At 40.3% G+C, this 22,548-nt stretch overlaps 2 protein-coding genes and 1 pseudogene across 2 annotated transcripts; 2 read left to right on the plus strand and 1 right to left on the minus strand.

Annotated features, from left to right (window-relative positions):
* Positions 1–680: 680 nt before the first annotated feature.
* Positions 681–7,784, plus strand: LOC123095100 (lecithin-cholesterol acyltransferase-like 1; annotated as a pseudogene).
* Positions 7,785–11,301: 3,517 nt separating this feature from the next.
* On the plus strand, positions 11,302–12,154 carry LOC123095209 (uncharacterized). The gene is made up of 2 exons (XM_044517018.1): positions 11,302–11,651; positions 11,761–12,154. Exons 1-2 carry the CDS (start codon positions 11,334–11,336, stop codon positions 12,130–12,132), a joined length of 690 nt encoding a protein of 229 aa, XP_044372953.1. The 5' UTR covers positions 11,302–11,333; the 3' UTR covers positions 12,133–12,154.
* A 6,280-nt stretch (positions 12,155–18,434) lies between these two features.
* LOC123190339 (peroxidase 5) lies at positions 18,435–21,306 on the minus strand. The gene is made up of 3 exons (XM_044602967.1): positions 20,960–21,306; positions 19,440–19,764; positions 18,435–19,098 (listed from the first exon to the last, which is right to left on the minus strand). The coding sequence occupies exons 1-3, from the start codon at positions 21,206–21,208 to the stop codon at positions 18,641–18,643; spliced, it is 1,032 nt and encodes a 343-aa protein (XP_044458902.1). The 5' UTR covers positions 21,209–21,306; the 3' UTR covers positions 18,435–18,640.
* Between the last annotated feature and the right edge of the window lie 1,242 nt (positions 21,307–22,548).

The following is a 22,548-nucleotide window of genomic DNA, read 5'->3' on the forward strand; positions in this document are numbered from 1 at the left end:
GGGACAAGTGCTTAGCTTGGGGTTCAATCTTGCGGTGTCCTTTCCTGGTGACAGTAAGGGAAGCAAGGCACGTATTGTATTGTTGCCATCGAGGATAACAAAATGGGGTTTTCTTCATATTGCATGAGTCTATCCCTCTACATCATGTCATCTTGCTCAAGGCGTTACTCTGTTTTTAACTTAATACTCTAGATGCATGCTGGATAGCGGTCGATGACTGGAGTAATAGTAGTAGATGCAGGCAGGAGTCGGTCTACTTGTCTCGGACGTGATGCCTATATACATGATCATACCTAGATATTCTCATAACTATGCTCAATTCTGTCAATTGCTCAACAGTAATTTGTTCACCCACCATAGAATACTTATGCTCTCGAGAGAAGCCACTAGTGAAACCTATGGCCCCCGGGTCTATCTTTGTCATATCAATCTCCTACTACTTAGTTATTTACTTTGCCTTTATTTTACTTTGCATCTTTATCATAAAAGTACCAAAAATATTATCTTATCATATCTATCAGATCTCACTCTCGTAAGTGGCCCTATAGGGATTAACAACCCCTATTTGTGTTGGTTGCGAGGATTTATTTTTTTTGTGCAGGTGCGAGGGACTCGCGCGTAGCCTCCTACTGGATTGATACCTTGGTTCTCAAAAACTGAGGGAAATACTTACGCTACTTTGCTACATCATCCCTTCCTCTTCGAGGAAAACTAACGCAGTGCTAAAAGAGGTAGAAAGAAGGATTTCTGGCACCGTTGCTAGGGAGGTCTACGCAAAAGTCAACATACCAAGTACCCATCACATACCCTTATCTCCCGCATTACATTATTTGCCATTTTCCTCTCTTTTTCCTCTCCCCCACTTCACCCTTACCGTTTTATTCGCCCTCTCTCTCTATCCTCCCTCTCTTTCTCATTTGCCTCTTTTTGTTCGCTTGCTTTCTATTTGCTTGTGTGTTAGTCTATTTGCTTGACGTTATGGCTAGTCCCTTATCTTCTCTGTTGTCTCCCGAGAATGAAATTCTAAATTTTAAGCAAAGGGAGGGTGAAAATCTAAAAGATGCTTGGTATAGAATTTGCAATGCTCAAAATAAATCTACTAGGAAGCAATCTACGACCATTCTCCTTCGCAATTTTTATGTAGGCATTACTCCTTGGCACCGTTATGTTCTTGATACTATTACCGGAGGGAACTTTTTGGGTAGCCATACTTTTGATTCTTATAATGCTATGTTAAATTTATTTGGCTCACCCCCTCTCTTGGTTAATGGAACTATACTAACTTTGGAGCATGTAATGCAAAGGCTTGAAATTATTGAAAATAAGATTGCTACCGTAGAATTGATTGAAAATTTGGATAAAAAGATCCAGATCCGAATCTCTCAATATGGATCTGAAGTAGGAGTTACTTCGAAAGATATTAAAGAAAAGGAACCCATAGTTAATGAGAAAATAAATCACGATTCCGTTAGGATCGATAAACTTGAGAATATTACTACCAACTTGGGAACCTCTTTTTCTTCCGTAAAGAATACTCCAAGTCCTTCCACTAAAGTTGCCAAGCTTATGTACGTTCCTAAAAATAAGGGTGAATCATCTAGTAAGGAAAATGCGGATCTCAAATCTATAAGTGTTCATCCCAATCTTTTTGCTATCATTAAGGAACCATTTGTTACAAATGAATTTTTCAATCTTGTGCCTAAAAGTTTGATAATTAATAAAAAGAAAGAAATTTTCCTAAAGATGGTAGATGCCTCATTGAAGAATTTCCTACCAAAGATGGCAATACTTAGATCTATTCTTACTTGTTATGCCTAGCTAGGGGCGTTAAACAATAGCGCTTGTTGGGAGGCAACCCAATTTTGTTTTTATTCCTTACTTTTTTTCTCCTGTTTAGTAATAAATAAATTATCTAGCCTCTGTTTTGGTTGTGTTTTTTGTGTTTAATTAGTGTTTGTGCCAAGTATAACCGTTGGGAAGACTTGGGGAAAGTCTTGTTGAACTTGCTGTAAAAAAAAACAGAAACTTTAGCGCTCACGAGAAATGCTGTCATTTTTATTTGAAAAGTGATATTTAGTTAATTATTTTTGAAGATGATTAATAGACAAATTCCTCACATACAGAAATTTATTTTAGAATTTTCGGGGTTCCAGATCTTGCGCTAGCTACAGATTACTACAGACTGTTCTGTTTTTGACAGATTCTGTTTTTCGTGTGTTGTTTGCTTATTTTGAGGAATCTATGGCTAGTAAAATAGTTTATAAACCATAGAGAAGTTGGAATACAGTAAGTATAACACCCATATAAATAAATAATGAGTTCATTACAGTACCTTGAAGTGGTCTTTTGTTTTCTTTCGCTAACGGAGCTCACGAGATTTTCTACTTTAAGTTTTGTGTTGTGAAGTTTTCAAATTTTGGGTAAAGATTTGATGGATTATGGAACAAGGAGTGGCAAGAGCCTAAGCTTGGGGATGCCCATGGCACCCCCAAGATAATCTAAGGACACCTAAAAGCCAAAGCTTGGTGATGCCCCGGAAGGCATCCCCTCTTTCGTCTACTTCTATCGGTAACTTTACTTGGAGCTATATTTTTATTTACCACATGATATGTGTTTTGCTTGGAGCGTCTTGTATGATTTGAGTCTTTGCTTGTTAGTTCACAACAATCATCCTTGCTGTACACACCTTTTGATAGAGCCATACATGATTTGGAATTTGTTAGAATACTCTATGTGCTTCGCTTATATCTTTTGAGTTATATAATTTTGCTCTAGTACTTCACTTATATCTTATAGAGCACGGTAGTGGATTTGTTTTATAGAAACTATTGATATCTCATGCCTCACTTATATTATTTTGAGAGTCTTAATAGCATGGTAATTTGCTTAAAATCCTAATATGTTAGGTATTCAAGAATAAAAAAAAATCTCTTATGAGTGTGTTGAATACTATGATAAGTTTGATACTTGATAATTGTTTTGAGATATGGAGATGGTGATATTAAAGTCATGCTAGTTCAGTAGTTGTGAATTTGATAAATACTTGTGTTGAAGCTTGTGATTCCCGTAGCATGCACGTATGGTGAACCGTTATGTGATGAAGTCGGAGCATGATTTATTTATTGATTGTCTTCCTTATGAGTGGTGGTCGGGGACGAGCGATGGTGAGCATGCGCGTAATACTTTGCTTTGATAACTTGTAGATTTTTGCAATAAGTATATGAGTTCTTTATGACTAATGTTGAGTCCATGGATTATATGCACTCTCACCCTTCCACCTTTGCTAGCCTCTCTAATACCGCGCACCTTTCGCCGGTATCATACACCTACCATATACCTTCCTCGAAACAGCCACCATACCTACCTATTATGGCATTTCCATAGCCATTCCGAGATATATTGCCATGCAACTTTCCACCGTTCCATTTATGACACACTCCATCAATATCATATTGCTTAGCATGATCATGTAGTCAACATAGTATTTGTGGCAAAGCCACCGTTCATAATTCTTTCATACATGTCACTCATGAGTCATTGCATATCCCGGTACACCGCCGGAGGCATTGACATAGAGTCATATTTTGTTCTAAGTATCGAGTTGTAATTGTTGAGTTGTAAGAAAAATAAAATTGTGATGATCATCATTATTAGAGCATTGTCCCAGTGAGGAAAGGATGATGGAGACTATGATTCCCCCACAAGTCGGGATGAGACTCCGGATGAAAAATAAATAAAAGAGGCCAAAGAAGCCCAAATAAAAAAAGAAAGAATAGAGGCCATAAAAAACAGAAAATGCCTAAATAAAAAATAAAAAATGAGAGAAAAAGAGAGGAGGGACAATGTTACTATCCTTTTACCACACTTATGCTTCAAAGTAGCACCATGATCTTCATAGTAGAGAGTCTCTCATGTTATCACTTTCATATACTAGTGGGAATCTTTCATTATAGAACTTGGCTTGTATATTCCAATGATGGGCTTCCTCAAATTGCCCTAGGTCTTCATGACCAAGCAAGTTGGATGCACACTCACTTAGTTTCTTTTTAAGCTTACATATACTTATAGCTCTAGTGCATCTGTTGCATGGCAATCCCTACTCACTCACATTGATATCTATTGATGGACATCTCCATAGCCCATTGATACGCCTAGTTGATGTGAGACTATCTTCTCCTTTTTGTCTTCTCCACAACCACCACTCTATTCCACCTATAGTGCTATATTCATGGCTCACGCTCATGTATTGCGTGAAAATTGAAAAAGTTTTAAGAATGTCAAAAGTATGAAACAATTGCTTGGCTTGTCATCGGGGTTGTGCATGATTTAAATATTTTGTGTGGTGAAAATAGAGCATAGCCAGACTATATGATTTTGTAGGGATAACTTTCTTTAGCCATGTTATTTTGAGAAGACATAATTGCTTTGTTAGTATGCTTGAAGTATTATTATTTTCTATGTCAATACGAACTTTTGTCTTGAATATTTCGGATCTGAATATTCATACCACAATTAAGAAAATTACATTAAAATTATGCCAAGTAGCACTCCGCATCAAAAATTCTGTTGTTATCATTTACCTAATCGAGGACGAACAAGAATTAAGCTTGGGGATGCTTGATACGTCTCCAACGTATCTATAATTTTTGATTGCTACATGCTATATTATCTACTGTTTTGGACATTATTGGGCTTTACTATCCATTTTTATATTATTTTTGGGACTAACCTATTAACCGGAGGCTCAGCCCAGAATTGTTGTTTTTTTTGCATGTTTTAGGGTTTCGAAGAAAAGGAATATCAAACGGAGTCCAAACGGAATGAAACCTTCGGGAACGTCATTTTCTCATCGAATACAACTCAAGAGACTTGGAGCCTACGTCAAGACACGTAACAGGAGGCCACGAGGTAGGGGGCGCGCCTACCCCCCCCCCCCCCCCCCCCGCGCAGGCGCGCCCTCCACCCTTGTGGGCCCCCTGTTTCTCCACCGACATACTTCTTCCTCCTATATATACCCACATACCCCCAAACGACCAGAAACGGAGCCAAAATCCTAATTCCACCGCCATAACTTTTTGTATTCACGAGATTGCATCTTGGGGCCTGTTCTGGAGCTTCGCCGGAGGGGGCATCGATCACGAAGAGCTTCTACATCAACACCATAGCCCCTCCGATGAAGTGTGAGTAGTTTACCTCAGACCTACGGGCCCATAGTTGGTAGCTAGATGGCTTTTTCTCTCTTTTTGGATCTCAATACAATGTTCTCCCCCTCTCTTGTGGAGATCTATTTGATGTAATCTTCTTTTTGGGGTGTGTTTGTTGAGACCGATGAATTATGGGTTTATGATCAAGTCTATCTGTGAATAATATTTGAATCTTCTCTGAATTCTTTTATGTATGATTGGTTATCTTTGCAAGTATCTTCGAATTATCAGTTTGGTTTGGCCTACTACATTGATCTTTCTTGCAATGAGAGAAGTGCTTAGCTTTGGGTTCAATCTTGCGGTGTCCTTTCCCGGTGACAGTAAGGGAAGCAAGGCACGTATTGTATTGTTGCCATCGAGGATAACAAGATGGGATTTTCTTCATATTGCATGAGTCTATCCCTCTACATCATGTCATCTTGCTTAAGGTGTTACTCTGTTTTTAGCTTAATACTCTAGATGCATGCTGGATAGCGGTCGATGAGTGGAGTAATAGTAGTAGATGCAGGCAGGAGTCAGTCTACTTGTCTCGGACGTGATGCCTATATACATGATCATACCTAGATATTCTCATAACTATACTCAATTCTGTCAATTGCTCAACAGTAATTTGTCACCCACCGTAGAATTCTTATGCTCTCGAGAGAAACCACTAGTGAGACCTATGGCCCCCGGGTCTATCTTTATCATATCAATCTCCTACTACTTAGTTATTTACTTTGCCTTTATTTTACTTTGCATCTTTATCATAAAAATACCAAAAATATTATCTTATCATATCTATCAGATCTCACTCTCGTAAGTGGCCCTATAGGGATTGACAACCCCTATTTGCGTTGGTTGCAAGGATTTATTTGTTTTGTGCAGGTGCGAGGGACTCGCGCGTAGCCTCCTACTGGATTGATACCTTGGTTCTCAAAAAACTGAGGGAAATACTTACGCTACTTTACTGCATCATCCCTTCCTCTTCGGGGAAAACCAACGCAGTGCTAAAGAGGTAGCAGTCACCGAGCTGAACGTCTGCTGATCGCGGAGGTGTCGTACCTTCAGTGCTAGGATCGGTTGGATCGTGAAGGCGTACGACTACATCAACCGCGTTGTCATAACGCTTCTGCTTACGGTCTACAAGGATACATGGACAACACTCTCGCGTCTCGTTGCTATGCATCACCTAGATGGATCTTGCGTGTGCGTAATTTTTTAAAAAAATTATTGCGTTCCTCAACAAATTACTCACTAGCATGACTCTAATATCACCATCTTTATATCTCAAAACAAATGCAAGGAATCAAACTTCTCATATATTCAATGCTCTTTATATGAAAGTTTTTATTATATCCCTTTGGATGCCCATCATATTAGGACTAAATTCACAACCTAAGCAAATTACTATGTTGTTTAAAGGCTCTCAAAATAATATAAATGAAGCATGAGAGTTCAACAATTTCTATAAAGTAAGCCGTCGCCGTGCTTTAAAAAAATATAAGTAAAGCACAAGAACAAACTGCCTAGCTCAAAAGATATAAGCGAAGCACATAAAGTATTTTAATAAATTCACGATTAAAACGTGTCCTTCTCAAAAGGTGTGTATAGCAAGGCGTACGACGCTGCATGGACGACTACCGCAACGTTCCCGGCGTCTAGACGCACGTCCCCTTCTTCGGCTCCACCCAGGGCTTTCACCACCCAGACCCAGACCGGAGGAACTTCTCCTACACGGACAAGCTCCTAGAGAGGCTCGAGGGGGTCGGGTACCGCGACGGCGAGACCATGTTCGGTGCGCCCTACGACTTCCGATACACCGTCGCGGCGGCGGGACATCCATCGAGAACCGGCACCGCGTTCTTCACGAACCTCAAGAGCCTGGTGGAGAGGGCGAGCCAGCTCAACGGTGACCGCCCGGCGATTATCGTCACCCACAGCTATGGTGGCACGCTGGCGCACCAGTTCCTGATCCAGCAGCCCCTGGCGTGGCGCCGGCGGTTCGTGAGGCACTTCATCCCCGTCGCCGCTCCATGGGGCAGGCTCGTGCTGGGCATGCAGGCCCTCATCTCAGGCAACAACCTCGCCCTCCCCTTCGTCGACCCCGAGGCCCTGCGGAAAGAGTACCGCAGCCTGCAGAGCAGCCTGTGGCCGCTACCCAGTGCGAAGGTGTTCGGGGCCGCGCAGCCGCTGGTGAGCACCAAGCGTCGGAACTACTCAGCCGGCGACGTGGTGGACTTCCTCGTCAACATTGGGTTCGGGGAAGGCGTCGGGCCATAAGAGTCGCGTGTGCTGCTGCTGTTCAAGGAGTTGCCGACCTCTCCGATGGTGCCGGTGACCTACGTCGTGGGGGTCGGGTTGGCGACGCCTAAGAGGATGGTGTACCTGGGGGACGATTTCGAGGCAACGCCCGGCGTGGACGTTGGGGACAGCGACGGCCTGGTCAACCTGGCGAGCCTGGTCGCCGTGGAGCCGGAGTGGAGGCGTCGTGGTCCTTATTTTAGGATGGTCAAGGTGGCCAACGTGAATCACACGGCCATTCTGGTTGATGATCGTGCGCTTGGGATTGTCCTGAGAGAAATTCGACGAGCTAATTAGTCCAACAAACATTTATATTATTATTATTCTGTTTGACGCCGGTAATAAGAGCCCGTTCAGCACTCGACCAGCTCTGCAAAGTAGAAAGATCTGTAGAGTACCGATTCATCCGCTCGGTAATTTTTAACTGCGGTTCCAGCAGCTCCGCGAGCGGAGTCGAGGAGCAGAGGGCCTCCGAACAAGCCTTAAGTAGAGTACTTACCTGGTGCTCTTATCTTGGCCTCTACCAATGCGCCCCACAACGATTACCAGCTGGCCACACGGTTTGGATGATGTAGGTGTGATGAACTGTAATGTGATGACCTCTGTAATTCTTTATTTACAATGAATCATTGCTATTCATAATCAAGTTTTTCTATAAGAGCATATATAATGGTGACATATGGATATAGATGACCCATGACAAATAGTTTCAGGTAACTATAATAATTTTTTCTTCTCAACGCAAGCTATTACTAGTGGACATCATTAAAGAATATAAAGTAGATTCTCACCACATGCATGCCTACTCTCCACTTCAACTTTTCCAACTTTATGCACCGGACCACACTTTTTCTCTCCAAGCACCCGCCTCCTGCAGAGGATCCCGCTTCCCTATTCGAATCTACTTTTTCTGACATTCGATCCTACATGGTATGTGAGGCTTCACCCTAGGCTATGCATTGGCCATGCCCTCAGGCAAGCAAGTGGTAGTTTATCCTCATTTGCTTTGACAGGGGAGAAGATTAGCATTTAAATGGAGCGAATGCTCTTACCGAATTGACATAAGCCGAAAACTGTAAGAAGAAATGCCAGAGCACGCAGGTGAATATCTCGTGCTCCCATGCTCCAACAACAACAAAAATCAAATTTCTAGTTTAAAAAATAAAAAATGAAGATATTCACAAGATAAATGCATACGACGTCTATATTTTTAACTCCAAACCTAAAATACATAAAAGATTTAAAACGACAATTTTAACATGAATAGTGTCACAAGAAGACAAAAACTAAATATACTGTTCACATTGTATCTCTATGCGTAGTTTGAGTTTGAAGTTGAAATTTTAGGAGTTGTATATTTTGTGAACATCCACGATTTCTTTTAGAAGCTTTTGATACTTCAAAATTTAAGTTTTATGACATTGAAACATGGTAGCACCTACGTCATGGAAGCGCCAGATATTCTCCCGAGGTGTTGCCACCCCCATCATCTTGAGGAACCGGTCACATATTGTGTGTTTGGTTCATAGCCACACATTGTCAAACTTTGGTGCAAGTGTGGCAGCTGCTTATGGCTACTGTTTATTTTACTGCCACAATGGCGGCATGCCACACTTGTGGCGACTAAGTTTTTCACCATATATTTCGTGGCATGCCACGACTTAGTAAGAAAAGTGTGGTTGATAAATTTGGATGATGTGGGTGTCATGACCTCTGTAATTCTTTATTAACAATGTATCATTGCGTATTCGCGTTTAAACGGGGCCGATGCTCTTACCGAGTTGACATAAGCCGGAAACTGTAGGTGACAGAACAGAAATGTCAGAGGTGTTGTGGGTGAATATCTCGTGCTCCCAAGACTTTGATGCTATCATGTTTCAACGGAAATAAAACTCAAATTTGCAGGTTCAATTTTTAAAAAAAAAACTACAGATGTTCACAAGATAAATGTATACAACGTCTATTTTTTTAAACTCCAAACCTATAATACATAATAATATTTTTAAAATAAGATTTCAACATGAATAATGTCGTAAGAAGAAAAAAGCTATTTTTTTACTATTCACAATGAAATTTGTCTTTTTTGTATCTCTGTGTATTTCAAATTTGAAGTTCCAATTTTTAGGGTTTGTAAACACCTATTTTGTGAACGCCCATGATTTTCTTTAGAAGTTTTTGATACTTCAAATTTGGCATCGAAGCATGGTAGCACCTAAGCTTTGGGACCACCCGATATTCTCCCGAGCTGTTGCTACTCCATCATCTTGAGGAACCGGTGACATATTGCGTGTTTGGTTCATAGGCACACATTGTCAAATGTTGGCACACAAGTGTGACAGCTGCTTAAGGCTGTTGTTTGTTTCACTGCCACAGTGGTGGCATGCCACACTTACTTAGGAGTATGTCCCACATATCATACACACATGCTTTTGCCAAATCACGTCACACTTGTGGCGACTAATTTGTTCACCACATTTTTTGTGGCATGCCACGAGTTAGTAGGAAAAGTGTGGTTAAGGGCATGTTTGGTCCATAGTCAAAATGTGTGACTATGGAAGTAGTAGCTCAACATTCTAGCGGTAGTGGTTGTTCGGTGGTCCGGGACCTCGATATAATTATTATTATGGTTGAAGTGCTTTGTAATCTCAATGAATTTTTATAATAGATACGAGTCTTTAAAAAAATGTCATTTCGTAGTAACCACTGTACTTTGTTTGATGTTAGTTTGTGAAATATTACTTCGAACAATATGTGACCACCAATGTGAATGCCCACCCAAGTTTTCACCCCAAGCCTTTGACAACTAGCTGTATCCTGAATACGTGACACTACAGATGCCCCCTACTTTTTCTTGTTTCTTATACGTGACACTATATGTCTATATATCACAAGTTCACAACCAATGTGAATGTGCACCAGAGTTCAGATCAAAGATGCTGCATGCTCACTTCACTAAAGTCCTTTGACACCCGGCTGTGTCCTGATGAGTACCTGACACTATAAGGAACAATGGAGGCAGCACTTAGCTGCTGCTCCAGCTCTTAAACTAAGCAAAAGTAAATGAAACTATCGTTTGTGAATTTTTTCATCCAACCGAGGCTGCACTCCAGTGGACCCCATCTTGCAACATCTCTCCTTTTACATGCATGCCATTTTCTTCTTCTCTCTCTGTCTCTCTCCTCGCATGCATCACGGTTGCCTCTGCTTTTCCCCTTTTGCTTAGCTCTCACAGCCGAAGAGTCCTGCTCTTCTATAGGCTACACCTTCACCTGCGAGGCTATACCTTTTTATCCAAAGCTAGCTCCGAACCTAGCTGAACCTGCGGGGCATCCGTTTGAAGCTACCCATTGGTCATGCTCTAAAGATGCCTCTACCCCAAGCATGGAGAGAGCCTTTTAGAGCATGGCCAACGGGCCACGCTGGACTAGTGCCTCAGACTCCACATCGGTCTAGATTCCCTGAATTAGAAAAAGGCTACCGCTTGTAGAGAGAGAGAGAGGGGGGGGGATCTTGCAGAGGAACCGGTCTCCTCGATGAAAAGCAGCTGGCCAAGGTGAAAAAGAAAGGAGGTAAAGAGAGGATGTGGGACAGGAAAGGTTGAATGTGGACCCAACAAAGAAAAAGGGATGCGTGCTGCTTCCATTGTGGAATGACCATGGCTTTATCTATGTGGAGTATGGAGCAGCTATAAGGTGATGTTACCATTGTACATGCCCTTACTCCATGCAGTTTTTGTTGAGGAGGACGAGGGTACATTTGTGGTCTCCTTTTGCCCTTGCCGCCAACGTGCCAGCCCAGCTCTTTTTCCCTTCCGGAGCAGGCACCACCAACTCAAAAGCTGACACCATGCCCGTCCCCAAAGCCGCTGCCCAACACAAAGTGTACCCCCGGCTCGCAACTCCGCAAAAACAGAGAGGCACTCGCGCCGGTCGGTTGCTCCGGCGAGATAGATCATCTTACCCCGTCATGCCCGAGGAGGCGCAGGCGCTGGGGCTGGCTCTGGGTCTGGGAGCGGAAAGCTCGCCGGGGACGACGACGGTCGAGGTGACTCGCGCGGGGGCGTCCAGGCGGCGCAGGTCACCCCGTCTGGAGCGCGCGCGCCGGCAGACCATGTCCGTGCTCTTCGACGAGCTGGGCGCGCTGCTCCCCGACCTCCCCCATCGGGTTCGTTCTCTTGTCCGCTCGTTCCCGTTCTTGGCGACTGTTCTTTTTGTTTCTCCGGCGTTTGTGTCTGCCGATCGAGGCATCTAGCTCATGCCCGTGCACGGCGCAGGCGTGCAGGGCGGACGTCGTCGACGGGGCCATCGCGTACGTCAGGGCGCTGGAGGACACGGCCGCCGAGCTCGAGGCGCACAGGGCGATGTCTGCCGGGCGGAGCCGCCGCGCACGCGGCGGCAGCGCCGAGGTGGTCGCGGCCGGGGAGACGTCGTGCTTCGCCGTCCGGCTGCGCGCGGCCAGGCCGGGCGCGCTCACGCGCGTGCTCCAGGTGTTCCAGCGGCACCGCGTGCCCGTCCTGGCGGCCACCGTCTCGCGAAACGGCGGGGAGGCTGCGGTCACGGTCACCACGGCCGTGGTGGCACCGGCGGTCGCGGGGAAGATCGAGGCAGATATCATTAGCAGCAGCATGAGTGACGAGTCGTACTGAATGATCGATCAGCTATGTCGTCTTGGATTCTCGTACTATTATCGTTCGGTCGGTGGATGCATCTCTCCTCGAATTTTAACGCGTGCCTTCAGCACTCAGAAAACAGTTCCGTATGCCACTATGCTGTACAGATCTGTTAATTCCCATTTACATTAGATTTAGCTATGGCTCATCCAAGTTATCTATCGCACGATCAGGTTCTCTAAATTTCGTGCAAATACGTGATCCCTGCGTTGGGCATGGAGCCTGTTGTCCCCGTGTGCTATGTAGGCTACGTTTTCTCTTCATTCAAGTCAGAATTGGAAGAATCAACATCTGTGCGCTAGATGGCGCAGCCCACTTTCAGTGTAACCACAGTTTGTGGGAACCGGGGTTTTTCTGTTTTTTTCTGCTTCTTTTTTTCTCTATTTTTTTGTAATGTTCAGAAAAATTGGTGATTCAATTAAAATGTTCATTATTTTAAAAAATGTTTGCCACTTTAAAATAAATCACTCTTTTAAAAGAATTGGAGTTTAAAAAAATGCCCTGTTTAAAAAACAATTGTTCACGGATCCAAAAACTATTCCCCCCAGGTTTATTTGGTATTTCAAAAAATGTTCATGTTTTCCAAGAAATATTCGTGCTTCAAAAATAGTGTTCATGTTTTTCAAAACATGTTTGAAATTTCCAAAAATTGTTTGACATTATAAAAACTATTTGGGATACAAAAAATTGTTTGAAATTCCAAAAATAATTCACATTTTTAAAAGATGTTTGGAATTAAAAAAACTTTTTCAAAAAAATTCAACATTTTAGAATTCTTCACAATTTTTAAGAAATACTAATGTGCTTCCATCAGTTCCAGTAGGAGGTAGCCAGTTCGATTCCTGGCAAGCTGGAGACTTTTTGCGAGTTTTATGTTGTGCGCCTTCAAGGGTCCGTCCAGCTGCGTGCACTACTGTACGTCACACTCTTCCCGTGTTTGCAGTGACTATATCTCGCTTATAGCAAGACGGAAGGAGCTCTCACCTTAAGCATCTATAGAAACGGGCGGAGATCCCAGGATTCGGTCCTATGTCTCCTCGATTATGGGCACGTTGCTAGACATTGGGTAAGCGTCGGGGTTCGTCGTGAATACTAGGGCACAACCTAATTGAGGGGACAAGAGCTGGTTTCCATTGTTTTTTCCAGCTTCCTTTGTTGTTTGTTTATCTTTATTTTTTCATCGGTTTTCTTCGTTTCTTTCTCCATTTTAATTTCGTTTCTTCGTTTTTCTTTATTTTTCTTCGATTTACCTAATTTATTTTCTTGCTTTCATTGGTTTTTTTTCTTTTATTTATTTTTTCTTTGTTTTACTTCGGTTTTGTATGTCGTTTTCTCATTTTTCATAGATTTTTTTGTTTTGTCTCTGGTTTCACAGGTTTTCTATACACAATTTTGGCGTATGTATCTAATATTTTTTTACTACATTTAATATTTTTCAAATTCTTGATTAGCATTCATCAAATACCAGATTAATATTTTCTGAATAGATGGTAAAAAAATTCTATACACATTTAACATTTTTTCCAAATGCTTGATTAATATTTTTCGAATACAATTTTATCATTTTCTGAAACCACGGTCAACGTTTTATATATACACATTAAAAAACTTTCGAATACAAGTTACTATTTTTTAATACATAGTAAACATTTTTTCTATACACATTTAACATTTTTCAAATACAAGTTCAATATTTTTTATATACACATTTAATATTTTTAAATAAAAGTGCAATATTTTTTGAATACATGATGAGCATTTTTTCAAATGTTTGGAATAAAATTTTAAAATACATGACCAACTTTTTCACACAAATTTCATATTTATCTGTATGAATTTATCATATACATGACAAAGATTTTCTCTATACATATTTAACATTTTGGAATGCTTGCTCAATTTTTTTTAATGTTTTACTTAAATTGACTTTTGGTATATAAACCTAATACATTTTTTAAATACTTTGAATTTTTTTCAAATTATTGATTAACATTCTTCAAATATGAAATTAAGATTTTCTGAATACATGGTCGATATATTTTGTGTACACATTTAACATTTTTCCCAAATGCTTGATTAATATTTTTGAATACAAGTCTAACATATTTTTAAAGCATGGTCAACATTTTTTATATACATGTTACATTTTTCAAATATAAGTTTAACCTTTTTTGAATACACAGTCAACATTTTTTGAATACAAATTTAACATTATCTAAATACAAGCTCAACATTTTTTGAATACATTGTCAACATTTTTTGTTTACACATTTAACAATTTTAAAATACAAGTTTAACATTTGTTAATACATTGTCAACATATGTTGTCAAATGTGTGGATTATATTTTTTGAAATATATGATGAACTTTTTTCACACAAATTGTATATTTTATGTATACATTTCTCATATACATAAGAAAGATTTTCACTATACGTATTTAAAATTTTGAAAAGCTTGCTCAACCGTTTTTTCAATGTTTTGTGTAAATTGTATTTTGGTGTATTTATCTAATACATTTTTCATTTTCTTGATTAACATTTTTAAATACCAGGTTAGCATTTTTGAATCATCGTCAATATTGTTTGTTGTCATTAAACATTTTTTCCAAATGCTTGATTAATATTTTTTGAATACTAGTCTAACATTTTTTGAAAGCATGGTCAACATTTTTTATATACACATTAACATTTTTCAAATATAAATTTAAGCTTTTTTGAATAGATGGTCAGCATTTTTTAACTACAAATTTAACATTTTTCAAATACAAGCTCAACATTTCTTAATACAAGGTCAACCTTTTTTTGTTCACACATTTAACATTTTTAATATAAAAGTTTAACATTTTTAATGTAAAAGTTTAACTTTTTTGAATAAATGGTCAACATTTGTTTTCAATTTTTTATTTTTTAAAAATACATGAGCAACTTTTTATTACACAATGTGTATGCTTTTGTGTACATTTCTCACATACATGAAACATATTTTCTCTATACATATTTTAACATTTTTCAAATGCTTGGTCAATATTTTTTTAATGTTTTATCTAAAGTGTTTTTTGTCATATATTTACTTATAATATTTGGAACCATAAAAAATATGAAATTTAAGCAAAAAAACAAAACGAAAAACATGTAACTTTTTCTTGAGAAAAAAGTGATGTTGTGTCCTCCCTTGCACCTGAGCCGGGCCATGTCGCTCTCGCCTTCAGTGAGGCTTCCCTACGTCTTGCTCTAAGCGAGACATAGGGTCGCCCACCCGCGTCTAACAAGTCACTAATTTTTCATCCAGCCATTTTGGCCGTGGGCTTATCCATCTGTGCGTTGATCCATTACATTTGTTCATTCCTTCCTTGTTTTTTGCTTTTTTATATGTTTGTGTCTCCATGGTCACGCGGTGGTTTTGAGGTGCTATCTTTCTCTCGTTTTTATGGTGATTTTTGTACTGATTGTTTTCTACTCCCTTCGATCCATATTAATTGTCGCATGTTTTGTGCAACTTTGTACTTAAACTATGACAATTAATATGGCTCGGAAGGAGTATCTTTTTCTTTTTTGTTATTTTCATTCTCATATTTTTCCTCTTTTTCATTTTCTTTTCTTCCCCATTTTTAATCCATAGTATTTTTAGTACATGAAAACTTTTTGAAGTGTGTGGACACTTTTTAGAATTCATGAGTTTTTTTAAATAACATCTTCTCAAGTTATGTTTTTTTTTCAAATTCATCATGATGATTTTTCATATTTGAGTTTTCTAAATTCATGAACTTATAAAGAATTTGTAAACTTTATTTTGCAAATCTTGTGTGACTAGTTGAATATTCACCACTACACTTGCAACTGCAAGTATGGTAAATCGACTGCAACAGTATGGCCCTCAACACGACTCACGAGTGCAACTCGTCATGTAAGGGGTTGCTTGTGAGTTGTATGCCCACCACTAGACTTGCAACTGTATGGCCCCAATGTGACTGCAACGAGGGGCAGGTCGTTGATCAGTTGCATGTCCATAGTTTCAAAAAATTGTTCATGATTTTTTTTTCATTTTTGGTTGATGAACTTTTTCATAAATAGTGAACTATCTTTAAATTCATGTTTTTTTAGATTCATAAACATTTTTAAAATTAACAATCCTTTTTTCAAATTTGCTTTGTTCTTAGAATTCACTAACATTTTCTTTGAATTCACAAACATATTTTTATTTCATCACTATTTTTTAGTTTTGTGAAACTTTTTAAGAATCGTTGAAGATTTTTTACTTCACCCAAAAATTCAAAGTTAAGAAAAAAAGATGAGAAACTCCTTGGCGAGCAAGCACATGTGTGTCTACTGTGCAGACATGAAGTCTAGATTGGAACTGCTCTAAAAAGGCCAAATTTGTTCATGTTTTTCTCACCATCCATGTGTTGCCCCTAAGGAAATTTGTTACGGAACAACCTAACAACTAAAATAAAAGAAAAGCCCATGAGCCTGGATTTATGGGACAAAGAAAAATTGCAAACAATCAAAGGCTCAACCTTCAAGCACGACTTGCTTTTGTTCAAAAAAACATGACATCCCACCCAAGAGCCTGGCCCTAGTGTCCTCATGATCGTGAGAATGTCGTACCCCCAAAACATTGGGGACCCAGAAAAAAGGCCAGGGAGATAAGAGAAAAGGGACCATAACATCTCACCTTTTAGACAAAACTTGATTAAGTCTTATCTACCCCTAAAAAAATTAAGTCTTATCTAGATGTGCCATAGAAAGATCCTTTTCTTTATTATGACTCTACATGATCTTTCATATGAGATTATTTGACGATTCTCGTGCTCTATGAAGCTTCTGTCCTTGTCCCCAAGCTGATGTGTCCACTCACCATGGTATGCCGACCTTACCGAGAACAAGACGTTTTTTTGTGAACCTTCAAGCTACAAAATCCTTCAATTTGTGCGTTGACAGTGGGATCACGCAAGAGGTCTTCGTCCCACAAGTCTATTGTTGGGTAAGTCAGAAACCTTTTTCCCAACAACTAAGTTTTTTTTAGTCGTAGCCAAGCTCTTCTTGGGAGTGATAATTCGTGTTGTGGGGTAATCCGGAATCCATTTATCATCCCATATATCAATTTGTGTACGGTTTTCCACTCTCCATATGGAACCCCGGTTAAAAGCTTGGATGTCTGCCAGTATGCTTTGTCATGTAAAGGATAATCCACTATTCATCTTACTACCATTTATTTGTCTACCATCTGAATAGTATTTCACTCGTAGTACTCTCCCACACACAAAGTGACTTCAAATCACACATCAACCTTTAGACTTCTTTTGCCAGCATTGCCACATTAAAGCAATGAGGATATAGAAAACCCAAACCACTCATATTTTTAGGGATACACTGTTTCCAGCTGGCAAACTAAACCAATATATCTTTTGATTTGTTGGCATCATCCTCCCACCAGAATTGCCATATTGCATCCGTGATTTCTATGGCTTGAATATAGACATTGCATACACCACTATTACTTGTGCCACTGCTTTTAACACCACCTTTTACCTCATGCTTACAAGTCGAGAAGATGTTTAAAACAATCGTAAGCCCAAATATTTATCTAAAACTACGTCTCTAAGGGTATCCAATATAGCAAGCCCAAATATTTATGTAAAATTGCCTTAAGCTTTACCTGCATTGGACATTGGGGAAAGAGCAAAGTGTCGCAAGCAGAGTGGGATGGATGAGTGCATCATTTCTGGAGTTTTCGAGGTATGGATGGTTTTTGGTGACACCTTAACTTCAAAAATGAAACTGAGAGCTTCTCTGGAATTGTTTGCCAGTTGTTTTCTGTAAGACAAAATACTTCACTTGTTTTGTGTAGCCAAGTGTAGTGTGACTTAAAGACAATCATTTTCTCATTAGTTTACTTGTCAATTTTGTGGTCAATCTAACAGAAGGTGGGCGGGCACAATTTGGTCTATCTGAAAGTGGCTAAGATGGAGGGATTTGTCGGTATTGTATTTTTGTTTATTTTTTTCATGCAAATTCTTAAGCATCATTTACCATTGTTCATGATAGCAATAATCCATTGCCCTTCTTCTTGCCTCTTTCTGGTGGCGTGGGTTGAGGAAGGCTCTAGCTTTGCCTTTGGTTGCGATTGTGTTAACTCTGTTTACTTGATCGACCACAGTTCAATAAAACATCCGAATACCTAAAATCTGAACCATTTCATCAAGAAGTTCACAAAGTGATAGTAGTCGAATCAAATGCATAAATAAAAGGGAAATGTACAAACATGACGTAGTAGGACTAGTAGTACATTATTGTTTCTTGTCAAATTCACAACTCAAATCGAATAATATGCTTTCTTGGAAATGTGCTTCCATATTTCACACCACCATATAAAAACGAACCAAAGAAAAATAAGTAACACAATAGAACAATATATATCGTGAATTTCCCCAAGCATACATACAGAGACAAACGCAGCATTCCAACCAATAGCTCAATCAATTACTAGTTCACCTTGGAGCAGTTCAGCCTGATCTCCCCCTTGCTGCCAGTGAGCACGTCCATCTCGCTGACCTTCACCATCGCGGCGGCGAATCGCTTGGTCCAGTAGTCCGAGGGCTCCCGGGCGTAGAGGTCGACGAGGGCGGCCGTCTCAGGGTCGTCCATGAGCGCCATGTCCGAGTCGAACGCCACCGTGCCGGCCAGCAAGTTCTTGTAGTACTGGTTGTCCATCACGAATGGTGTCACGTCGTCGAGCTGCACCATTGTGGTGTCGTTGTGCGCCGCCGTCGACGGCGGACACTTCTTCTTGAGACGCGCAGCATACGCCGCCGGAATCGCCGGGTCCGTGCCGTATGCACCGTTGTTGTAGTACTTGTACAAACGGTCCGTGAACGATGAGCAGTGTGAGGTGCCGATGGAGTGGGCTCCGGACAGTGTCACCAGCTCCTCGGCCGTAAAACCTGTACATTAAACAAAGGCTGACGTATTTTTCTCAGTGTCACAATATACGCCCGTTAGATATTATATTACAAGGTCTTCACGGTTACACTTTGATCAATGATTTTATATAAATAATATCATGCTTCACTAGAAAGTAAGTATTGTATTATAAGAGCATGTTTCAAGGTAGATGTAGTGTCATGCATTTGTGTTGTATATGTCGGTAATATTTTCTATGTTGATGCCAAAACCAAGAAATGATTGACCTATGCACATTCTAAGAAAGAATATAGTATGTACGCGTAAAGTATGTGGTTGTGCACGACTATTATATGTCTGTATGTACTGATGTGTATGTTACCTTTTGCAGTGAAGTTTTCGATAAGCTGATCATGGCGGAAGTCGGGGTGAGGGACACTAGGGAGAACCTCGTCTTCCTTGGAGACGAGTCCATCACGCCGGCCCGTTGGAATGGCATAGTCGAGCCCGCTAGCAAGGAAGGCTCCATCACGAGCGGAGAGGGCTAGGATGTCGGCACAAGAGACGGTTTGTGGGCAAAGTTTCTCAAGAATCTCCTTGGCGTCACTTATGACCTCGAAACCATCCAAGCTGGGGTTGTTTGGCTTCGAGTCCCTCTCCGCCGTGTTCCCTGGTGTTGACTCGAGTAGCACCGAGGCGTCACAACCCTAAAAACATATACAATATTGCTCTGAGTAAAGTTAAGTAGTTACACACGTGCAACTAAAAAATGTACTCTACTCATTTATAAATATAAAGAGCTTTTAAAATGTATCATTCTTACAACATTATTCCTTAATGTGTAGAAACATCATTAAATTGGTTTCATTAGGATGTTATCTGAGTTGCTAGTTTATGTCCAAGCTAATTGTAAAACATTTCTTAATCAAGGTTGCACATTTCTTGTATGTACTGCTATTTTATTTTCAATGCAACTTACGTTTTGCATTTCATTCTGTGTTTTGTGTACTTGTTATTGCATTCATAGTTTATTTATAGAATATGGTTATATTAATATCTTTCTGCGAGACAAAACCTAGAATATAGACGGCAAGTTAACCTCAAAAGTCAATAAACAGCTTAACAAGAAGCCTCCCAAAGATTTTGTAATAAAAATGTTAGAACACTGGATTTTTTTTAATACCACAAGTGGTAGATCTCAGAATTTTCCCTTGGAGGCACCGCACTTCATGCACATAATTCAATTGTCATCATAAACATCATAACTTTGTAAAGGGAAGCTATAAAAATTACAAATCCATTACATAAGAAACTTATCGAAATTTCAATAACTAAATATAGTGCCCAGTATATTCCAATTAGTCTCTGTACTGTTTGAAAGCTTGACCAAAGTATAAATGTTGATGGTGCAAATATTTGTGGCACTTTTCATGATGGTGGAAAAAAAAAGACCGACCCATGACTAGCATGCTCAAACGGAAGACCTTCAAATTACACACCATGTTCCTGATCACACAGGAAAAAATGTGGATGAACCCACCTACATCCTCTATATACCCATCCATTTATGCCTCAAGATATCGTGTGCATTATTTTCTTTTTACTTTCGATTTCTCGCAAACAAAATATCAACTTTTCAGGTCAACGAATCATTATATCTACCGTGTGTAAAAATATTTCAGAACTTGTGGTGCGCCATAAATATTGCAAATAATATTATTTTTGCATGGAATGAACTTAGTTAGCTAGCATCATGGATCTCCCCGTGAAAAGGGACGGCACAGATAAAAGGTGCACCTACACTGGGTTTATTAAGTCCACTCTAAGTGGCAAAAATCGAGTAAAAACTGCCGTGCAAAACATCATGAACTCAAACTTAGTGAACATCAGCGAGCGGCTTACACGGACAAAGCAGTCGTGGAAAAAGAGGCGGATGATGTCGCCGGGGGTGCCGGGCTCCTTCTTGAAGGCCTTGGTGACGACTCGCCGGACGACCTTCTCGGCCTTGGGACACAACTCCTTATAGAACCCTACGGACAGTCCGGAATCTTTCCACGCCACCACCGCTGGCGACGACGAAAACACTAGGAGGAGTATCAGAGCCGTCGTCGCCATGGCAGGCGCCGGCATGAACGTCGACGAACCGCCCATGGTGATTGAGGCCTGACCGACCAACTTACCAGCCGGCCGGGGAGGAGGAATGAAGGAAGGAGAGTAGCTTTGCTGGCTAGTGCTTACTGCCAAGCCACAAACGCCAACATGGCTATATATATAGAAGCAAAAGATCTAAAAGCTTGTAGCGGAAATGTACGTACGTGTAGTGGTATTGCCGCCATTGCCGGAGGAGTGGGTGGCGCGAGCTTGTCGACGACGACGCGGGACACTGATTTAAGGTCTCGCCCTTCGTTTTCGAACAAAACACAAATGAACACGGCATGCACACGCGCCTTGCTTTAGTCTAATCATCAACTGATCGACTGCTCCTAGTGGCTGATTAAGTACTCAATCATATGTTCATTTGTCCTGGCCGGTTGGTGATCCATGGCCGTCCTAACTTGCTTTTGTTCCCGTACTGCAGGGGTTTCTCAAAGGGTCGAAGTCCATGATAGGAGGTTTAGGAGCATGCGTGATCGCATCAGTTAATGTAATGTACGTCTGCTGATTGAATAGATGGATTGTAATGCAGTGCTCAAGACTCGAGAGAGACTGTTTTCTTGATGAGCCACGTAACTGTGCCTTTTCTATAGTGTCTTTTCTTATGTCCCTTTCTTCTGGTTGGCATATTTCCTGCACCGGGAGCTATAGCTCTCCTTTTCTGACATGCATATTGCGAGCTTATCTTGAATTACGCCGATATATGTACTAGCATTGCAGATCAACTCCATAGGAAACCCTCTTCAAATAAAAGGAAAAATTTTCAGTAGAGCCTTAAGCGGATGCACGTTTTGCACAAGATGATAACCGCCTTAAGGCCAACACATGCTAAAAAATAAATTCAGCGCATACTAGAAAAAGAACTATTCTGAAGTTGCAGTATACAGAAATCGACCCAGACTTATGAAGTTCTCAATCGAGGGAAAACAGTTCTCAATCGAGGGAAAACTTTGTTTCTGCCACTTTAGCTTTTGTCCACTGTGCTTATGCCACTCTAGAATTTGACATTTCACTTTTGTCACTCTTAGCTTTTGATAATATACCACTTTTGCCATTCCGTGGCAAAAACAAAATATTTGAAGTGACAATTGTAATACATTGTCAAAAGTTAAGAATGGCAAAAGTGAAATAAAACATTATTGTTTTTGCCACGGTGCATTTATGATGTATTGTTAAAAGCAAAAAATGGTAAAAGTAAAATGTTAAATTCTAGAGTGGCATAAGTAAAATGAGCAAAAACTAAAATGACAAAAAGAGAGTTAAGGGAAAAGCCTAGCCGTCATGGGCTGGCGTGGTGTCATTTCTATAGCAAGCGTAGTTCGGATCGTGCAAGCGCA

This window comes from Triticum aestivum, chromosome 1A, assembly GCF_018294505.1.
Source record: "Triticum aestivum cultivar Chinese Spring chromosome 1A, IWGSC CS RefSeq v2.1, whole genome shotgun sequence".
Taxonomy (NCBI): domain Eukaryota; kingdom Viridiplantae; phylum Streptophyta; class Magnoliopsida; order Poales; family Poaceae; genus Triticum; species Triticum aestivum.

Coding starts and splice junctions, on each gene's coding strand:
- LOC123095209 (XM_044517018.1), top strand. CDS start 11,334: ATGCCCGTCCCCAAAGCCGCTGCCCAACACAAAGTGTACCCCCGGCTC. Junction 11,652..11,760: donor TCCCCGACCTCCCCCATCGG/GTTCGTTCTCTT, acceptor TGCACGGCGCAG/GCGTGCAGGGCGGACGTCGT.
- LOC123190339 (XM_044602967.1), bottom strand. CDS start 21,208: ATGGGCGGTTCGTCGACGTTCATGCCGGCGCCTGCCATGGCGACGACG. Junction 19,765..20,959: donor TCCACGACTGCTTTGTCCGT/GTAAGCCGCTCG, acceptor ATATGTTTTTAG/GGTTGTGACGCCTCGGTGCT. Junction 19,099..19,439: donor CGAAAACTTCACTGCAAAAG/GTAACATACACA, acceptor TTTAATGTACAG/GTTTTACGGCCGAGGAGCTG.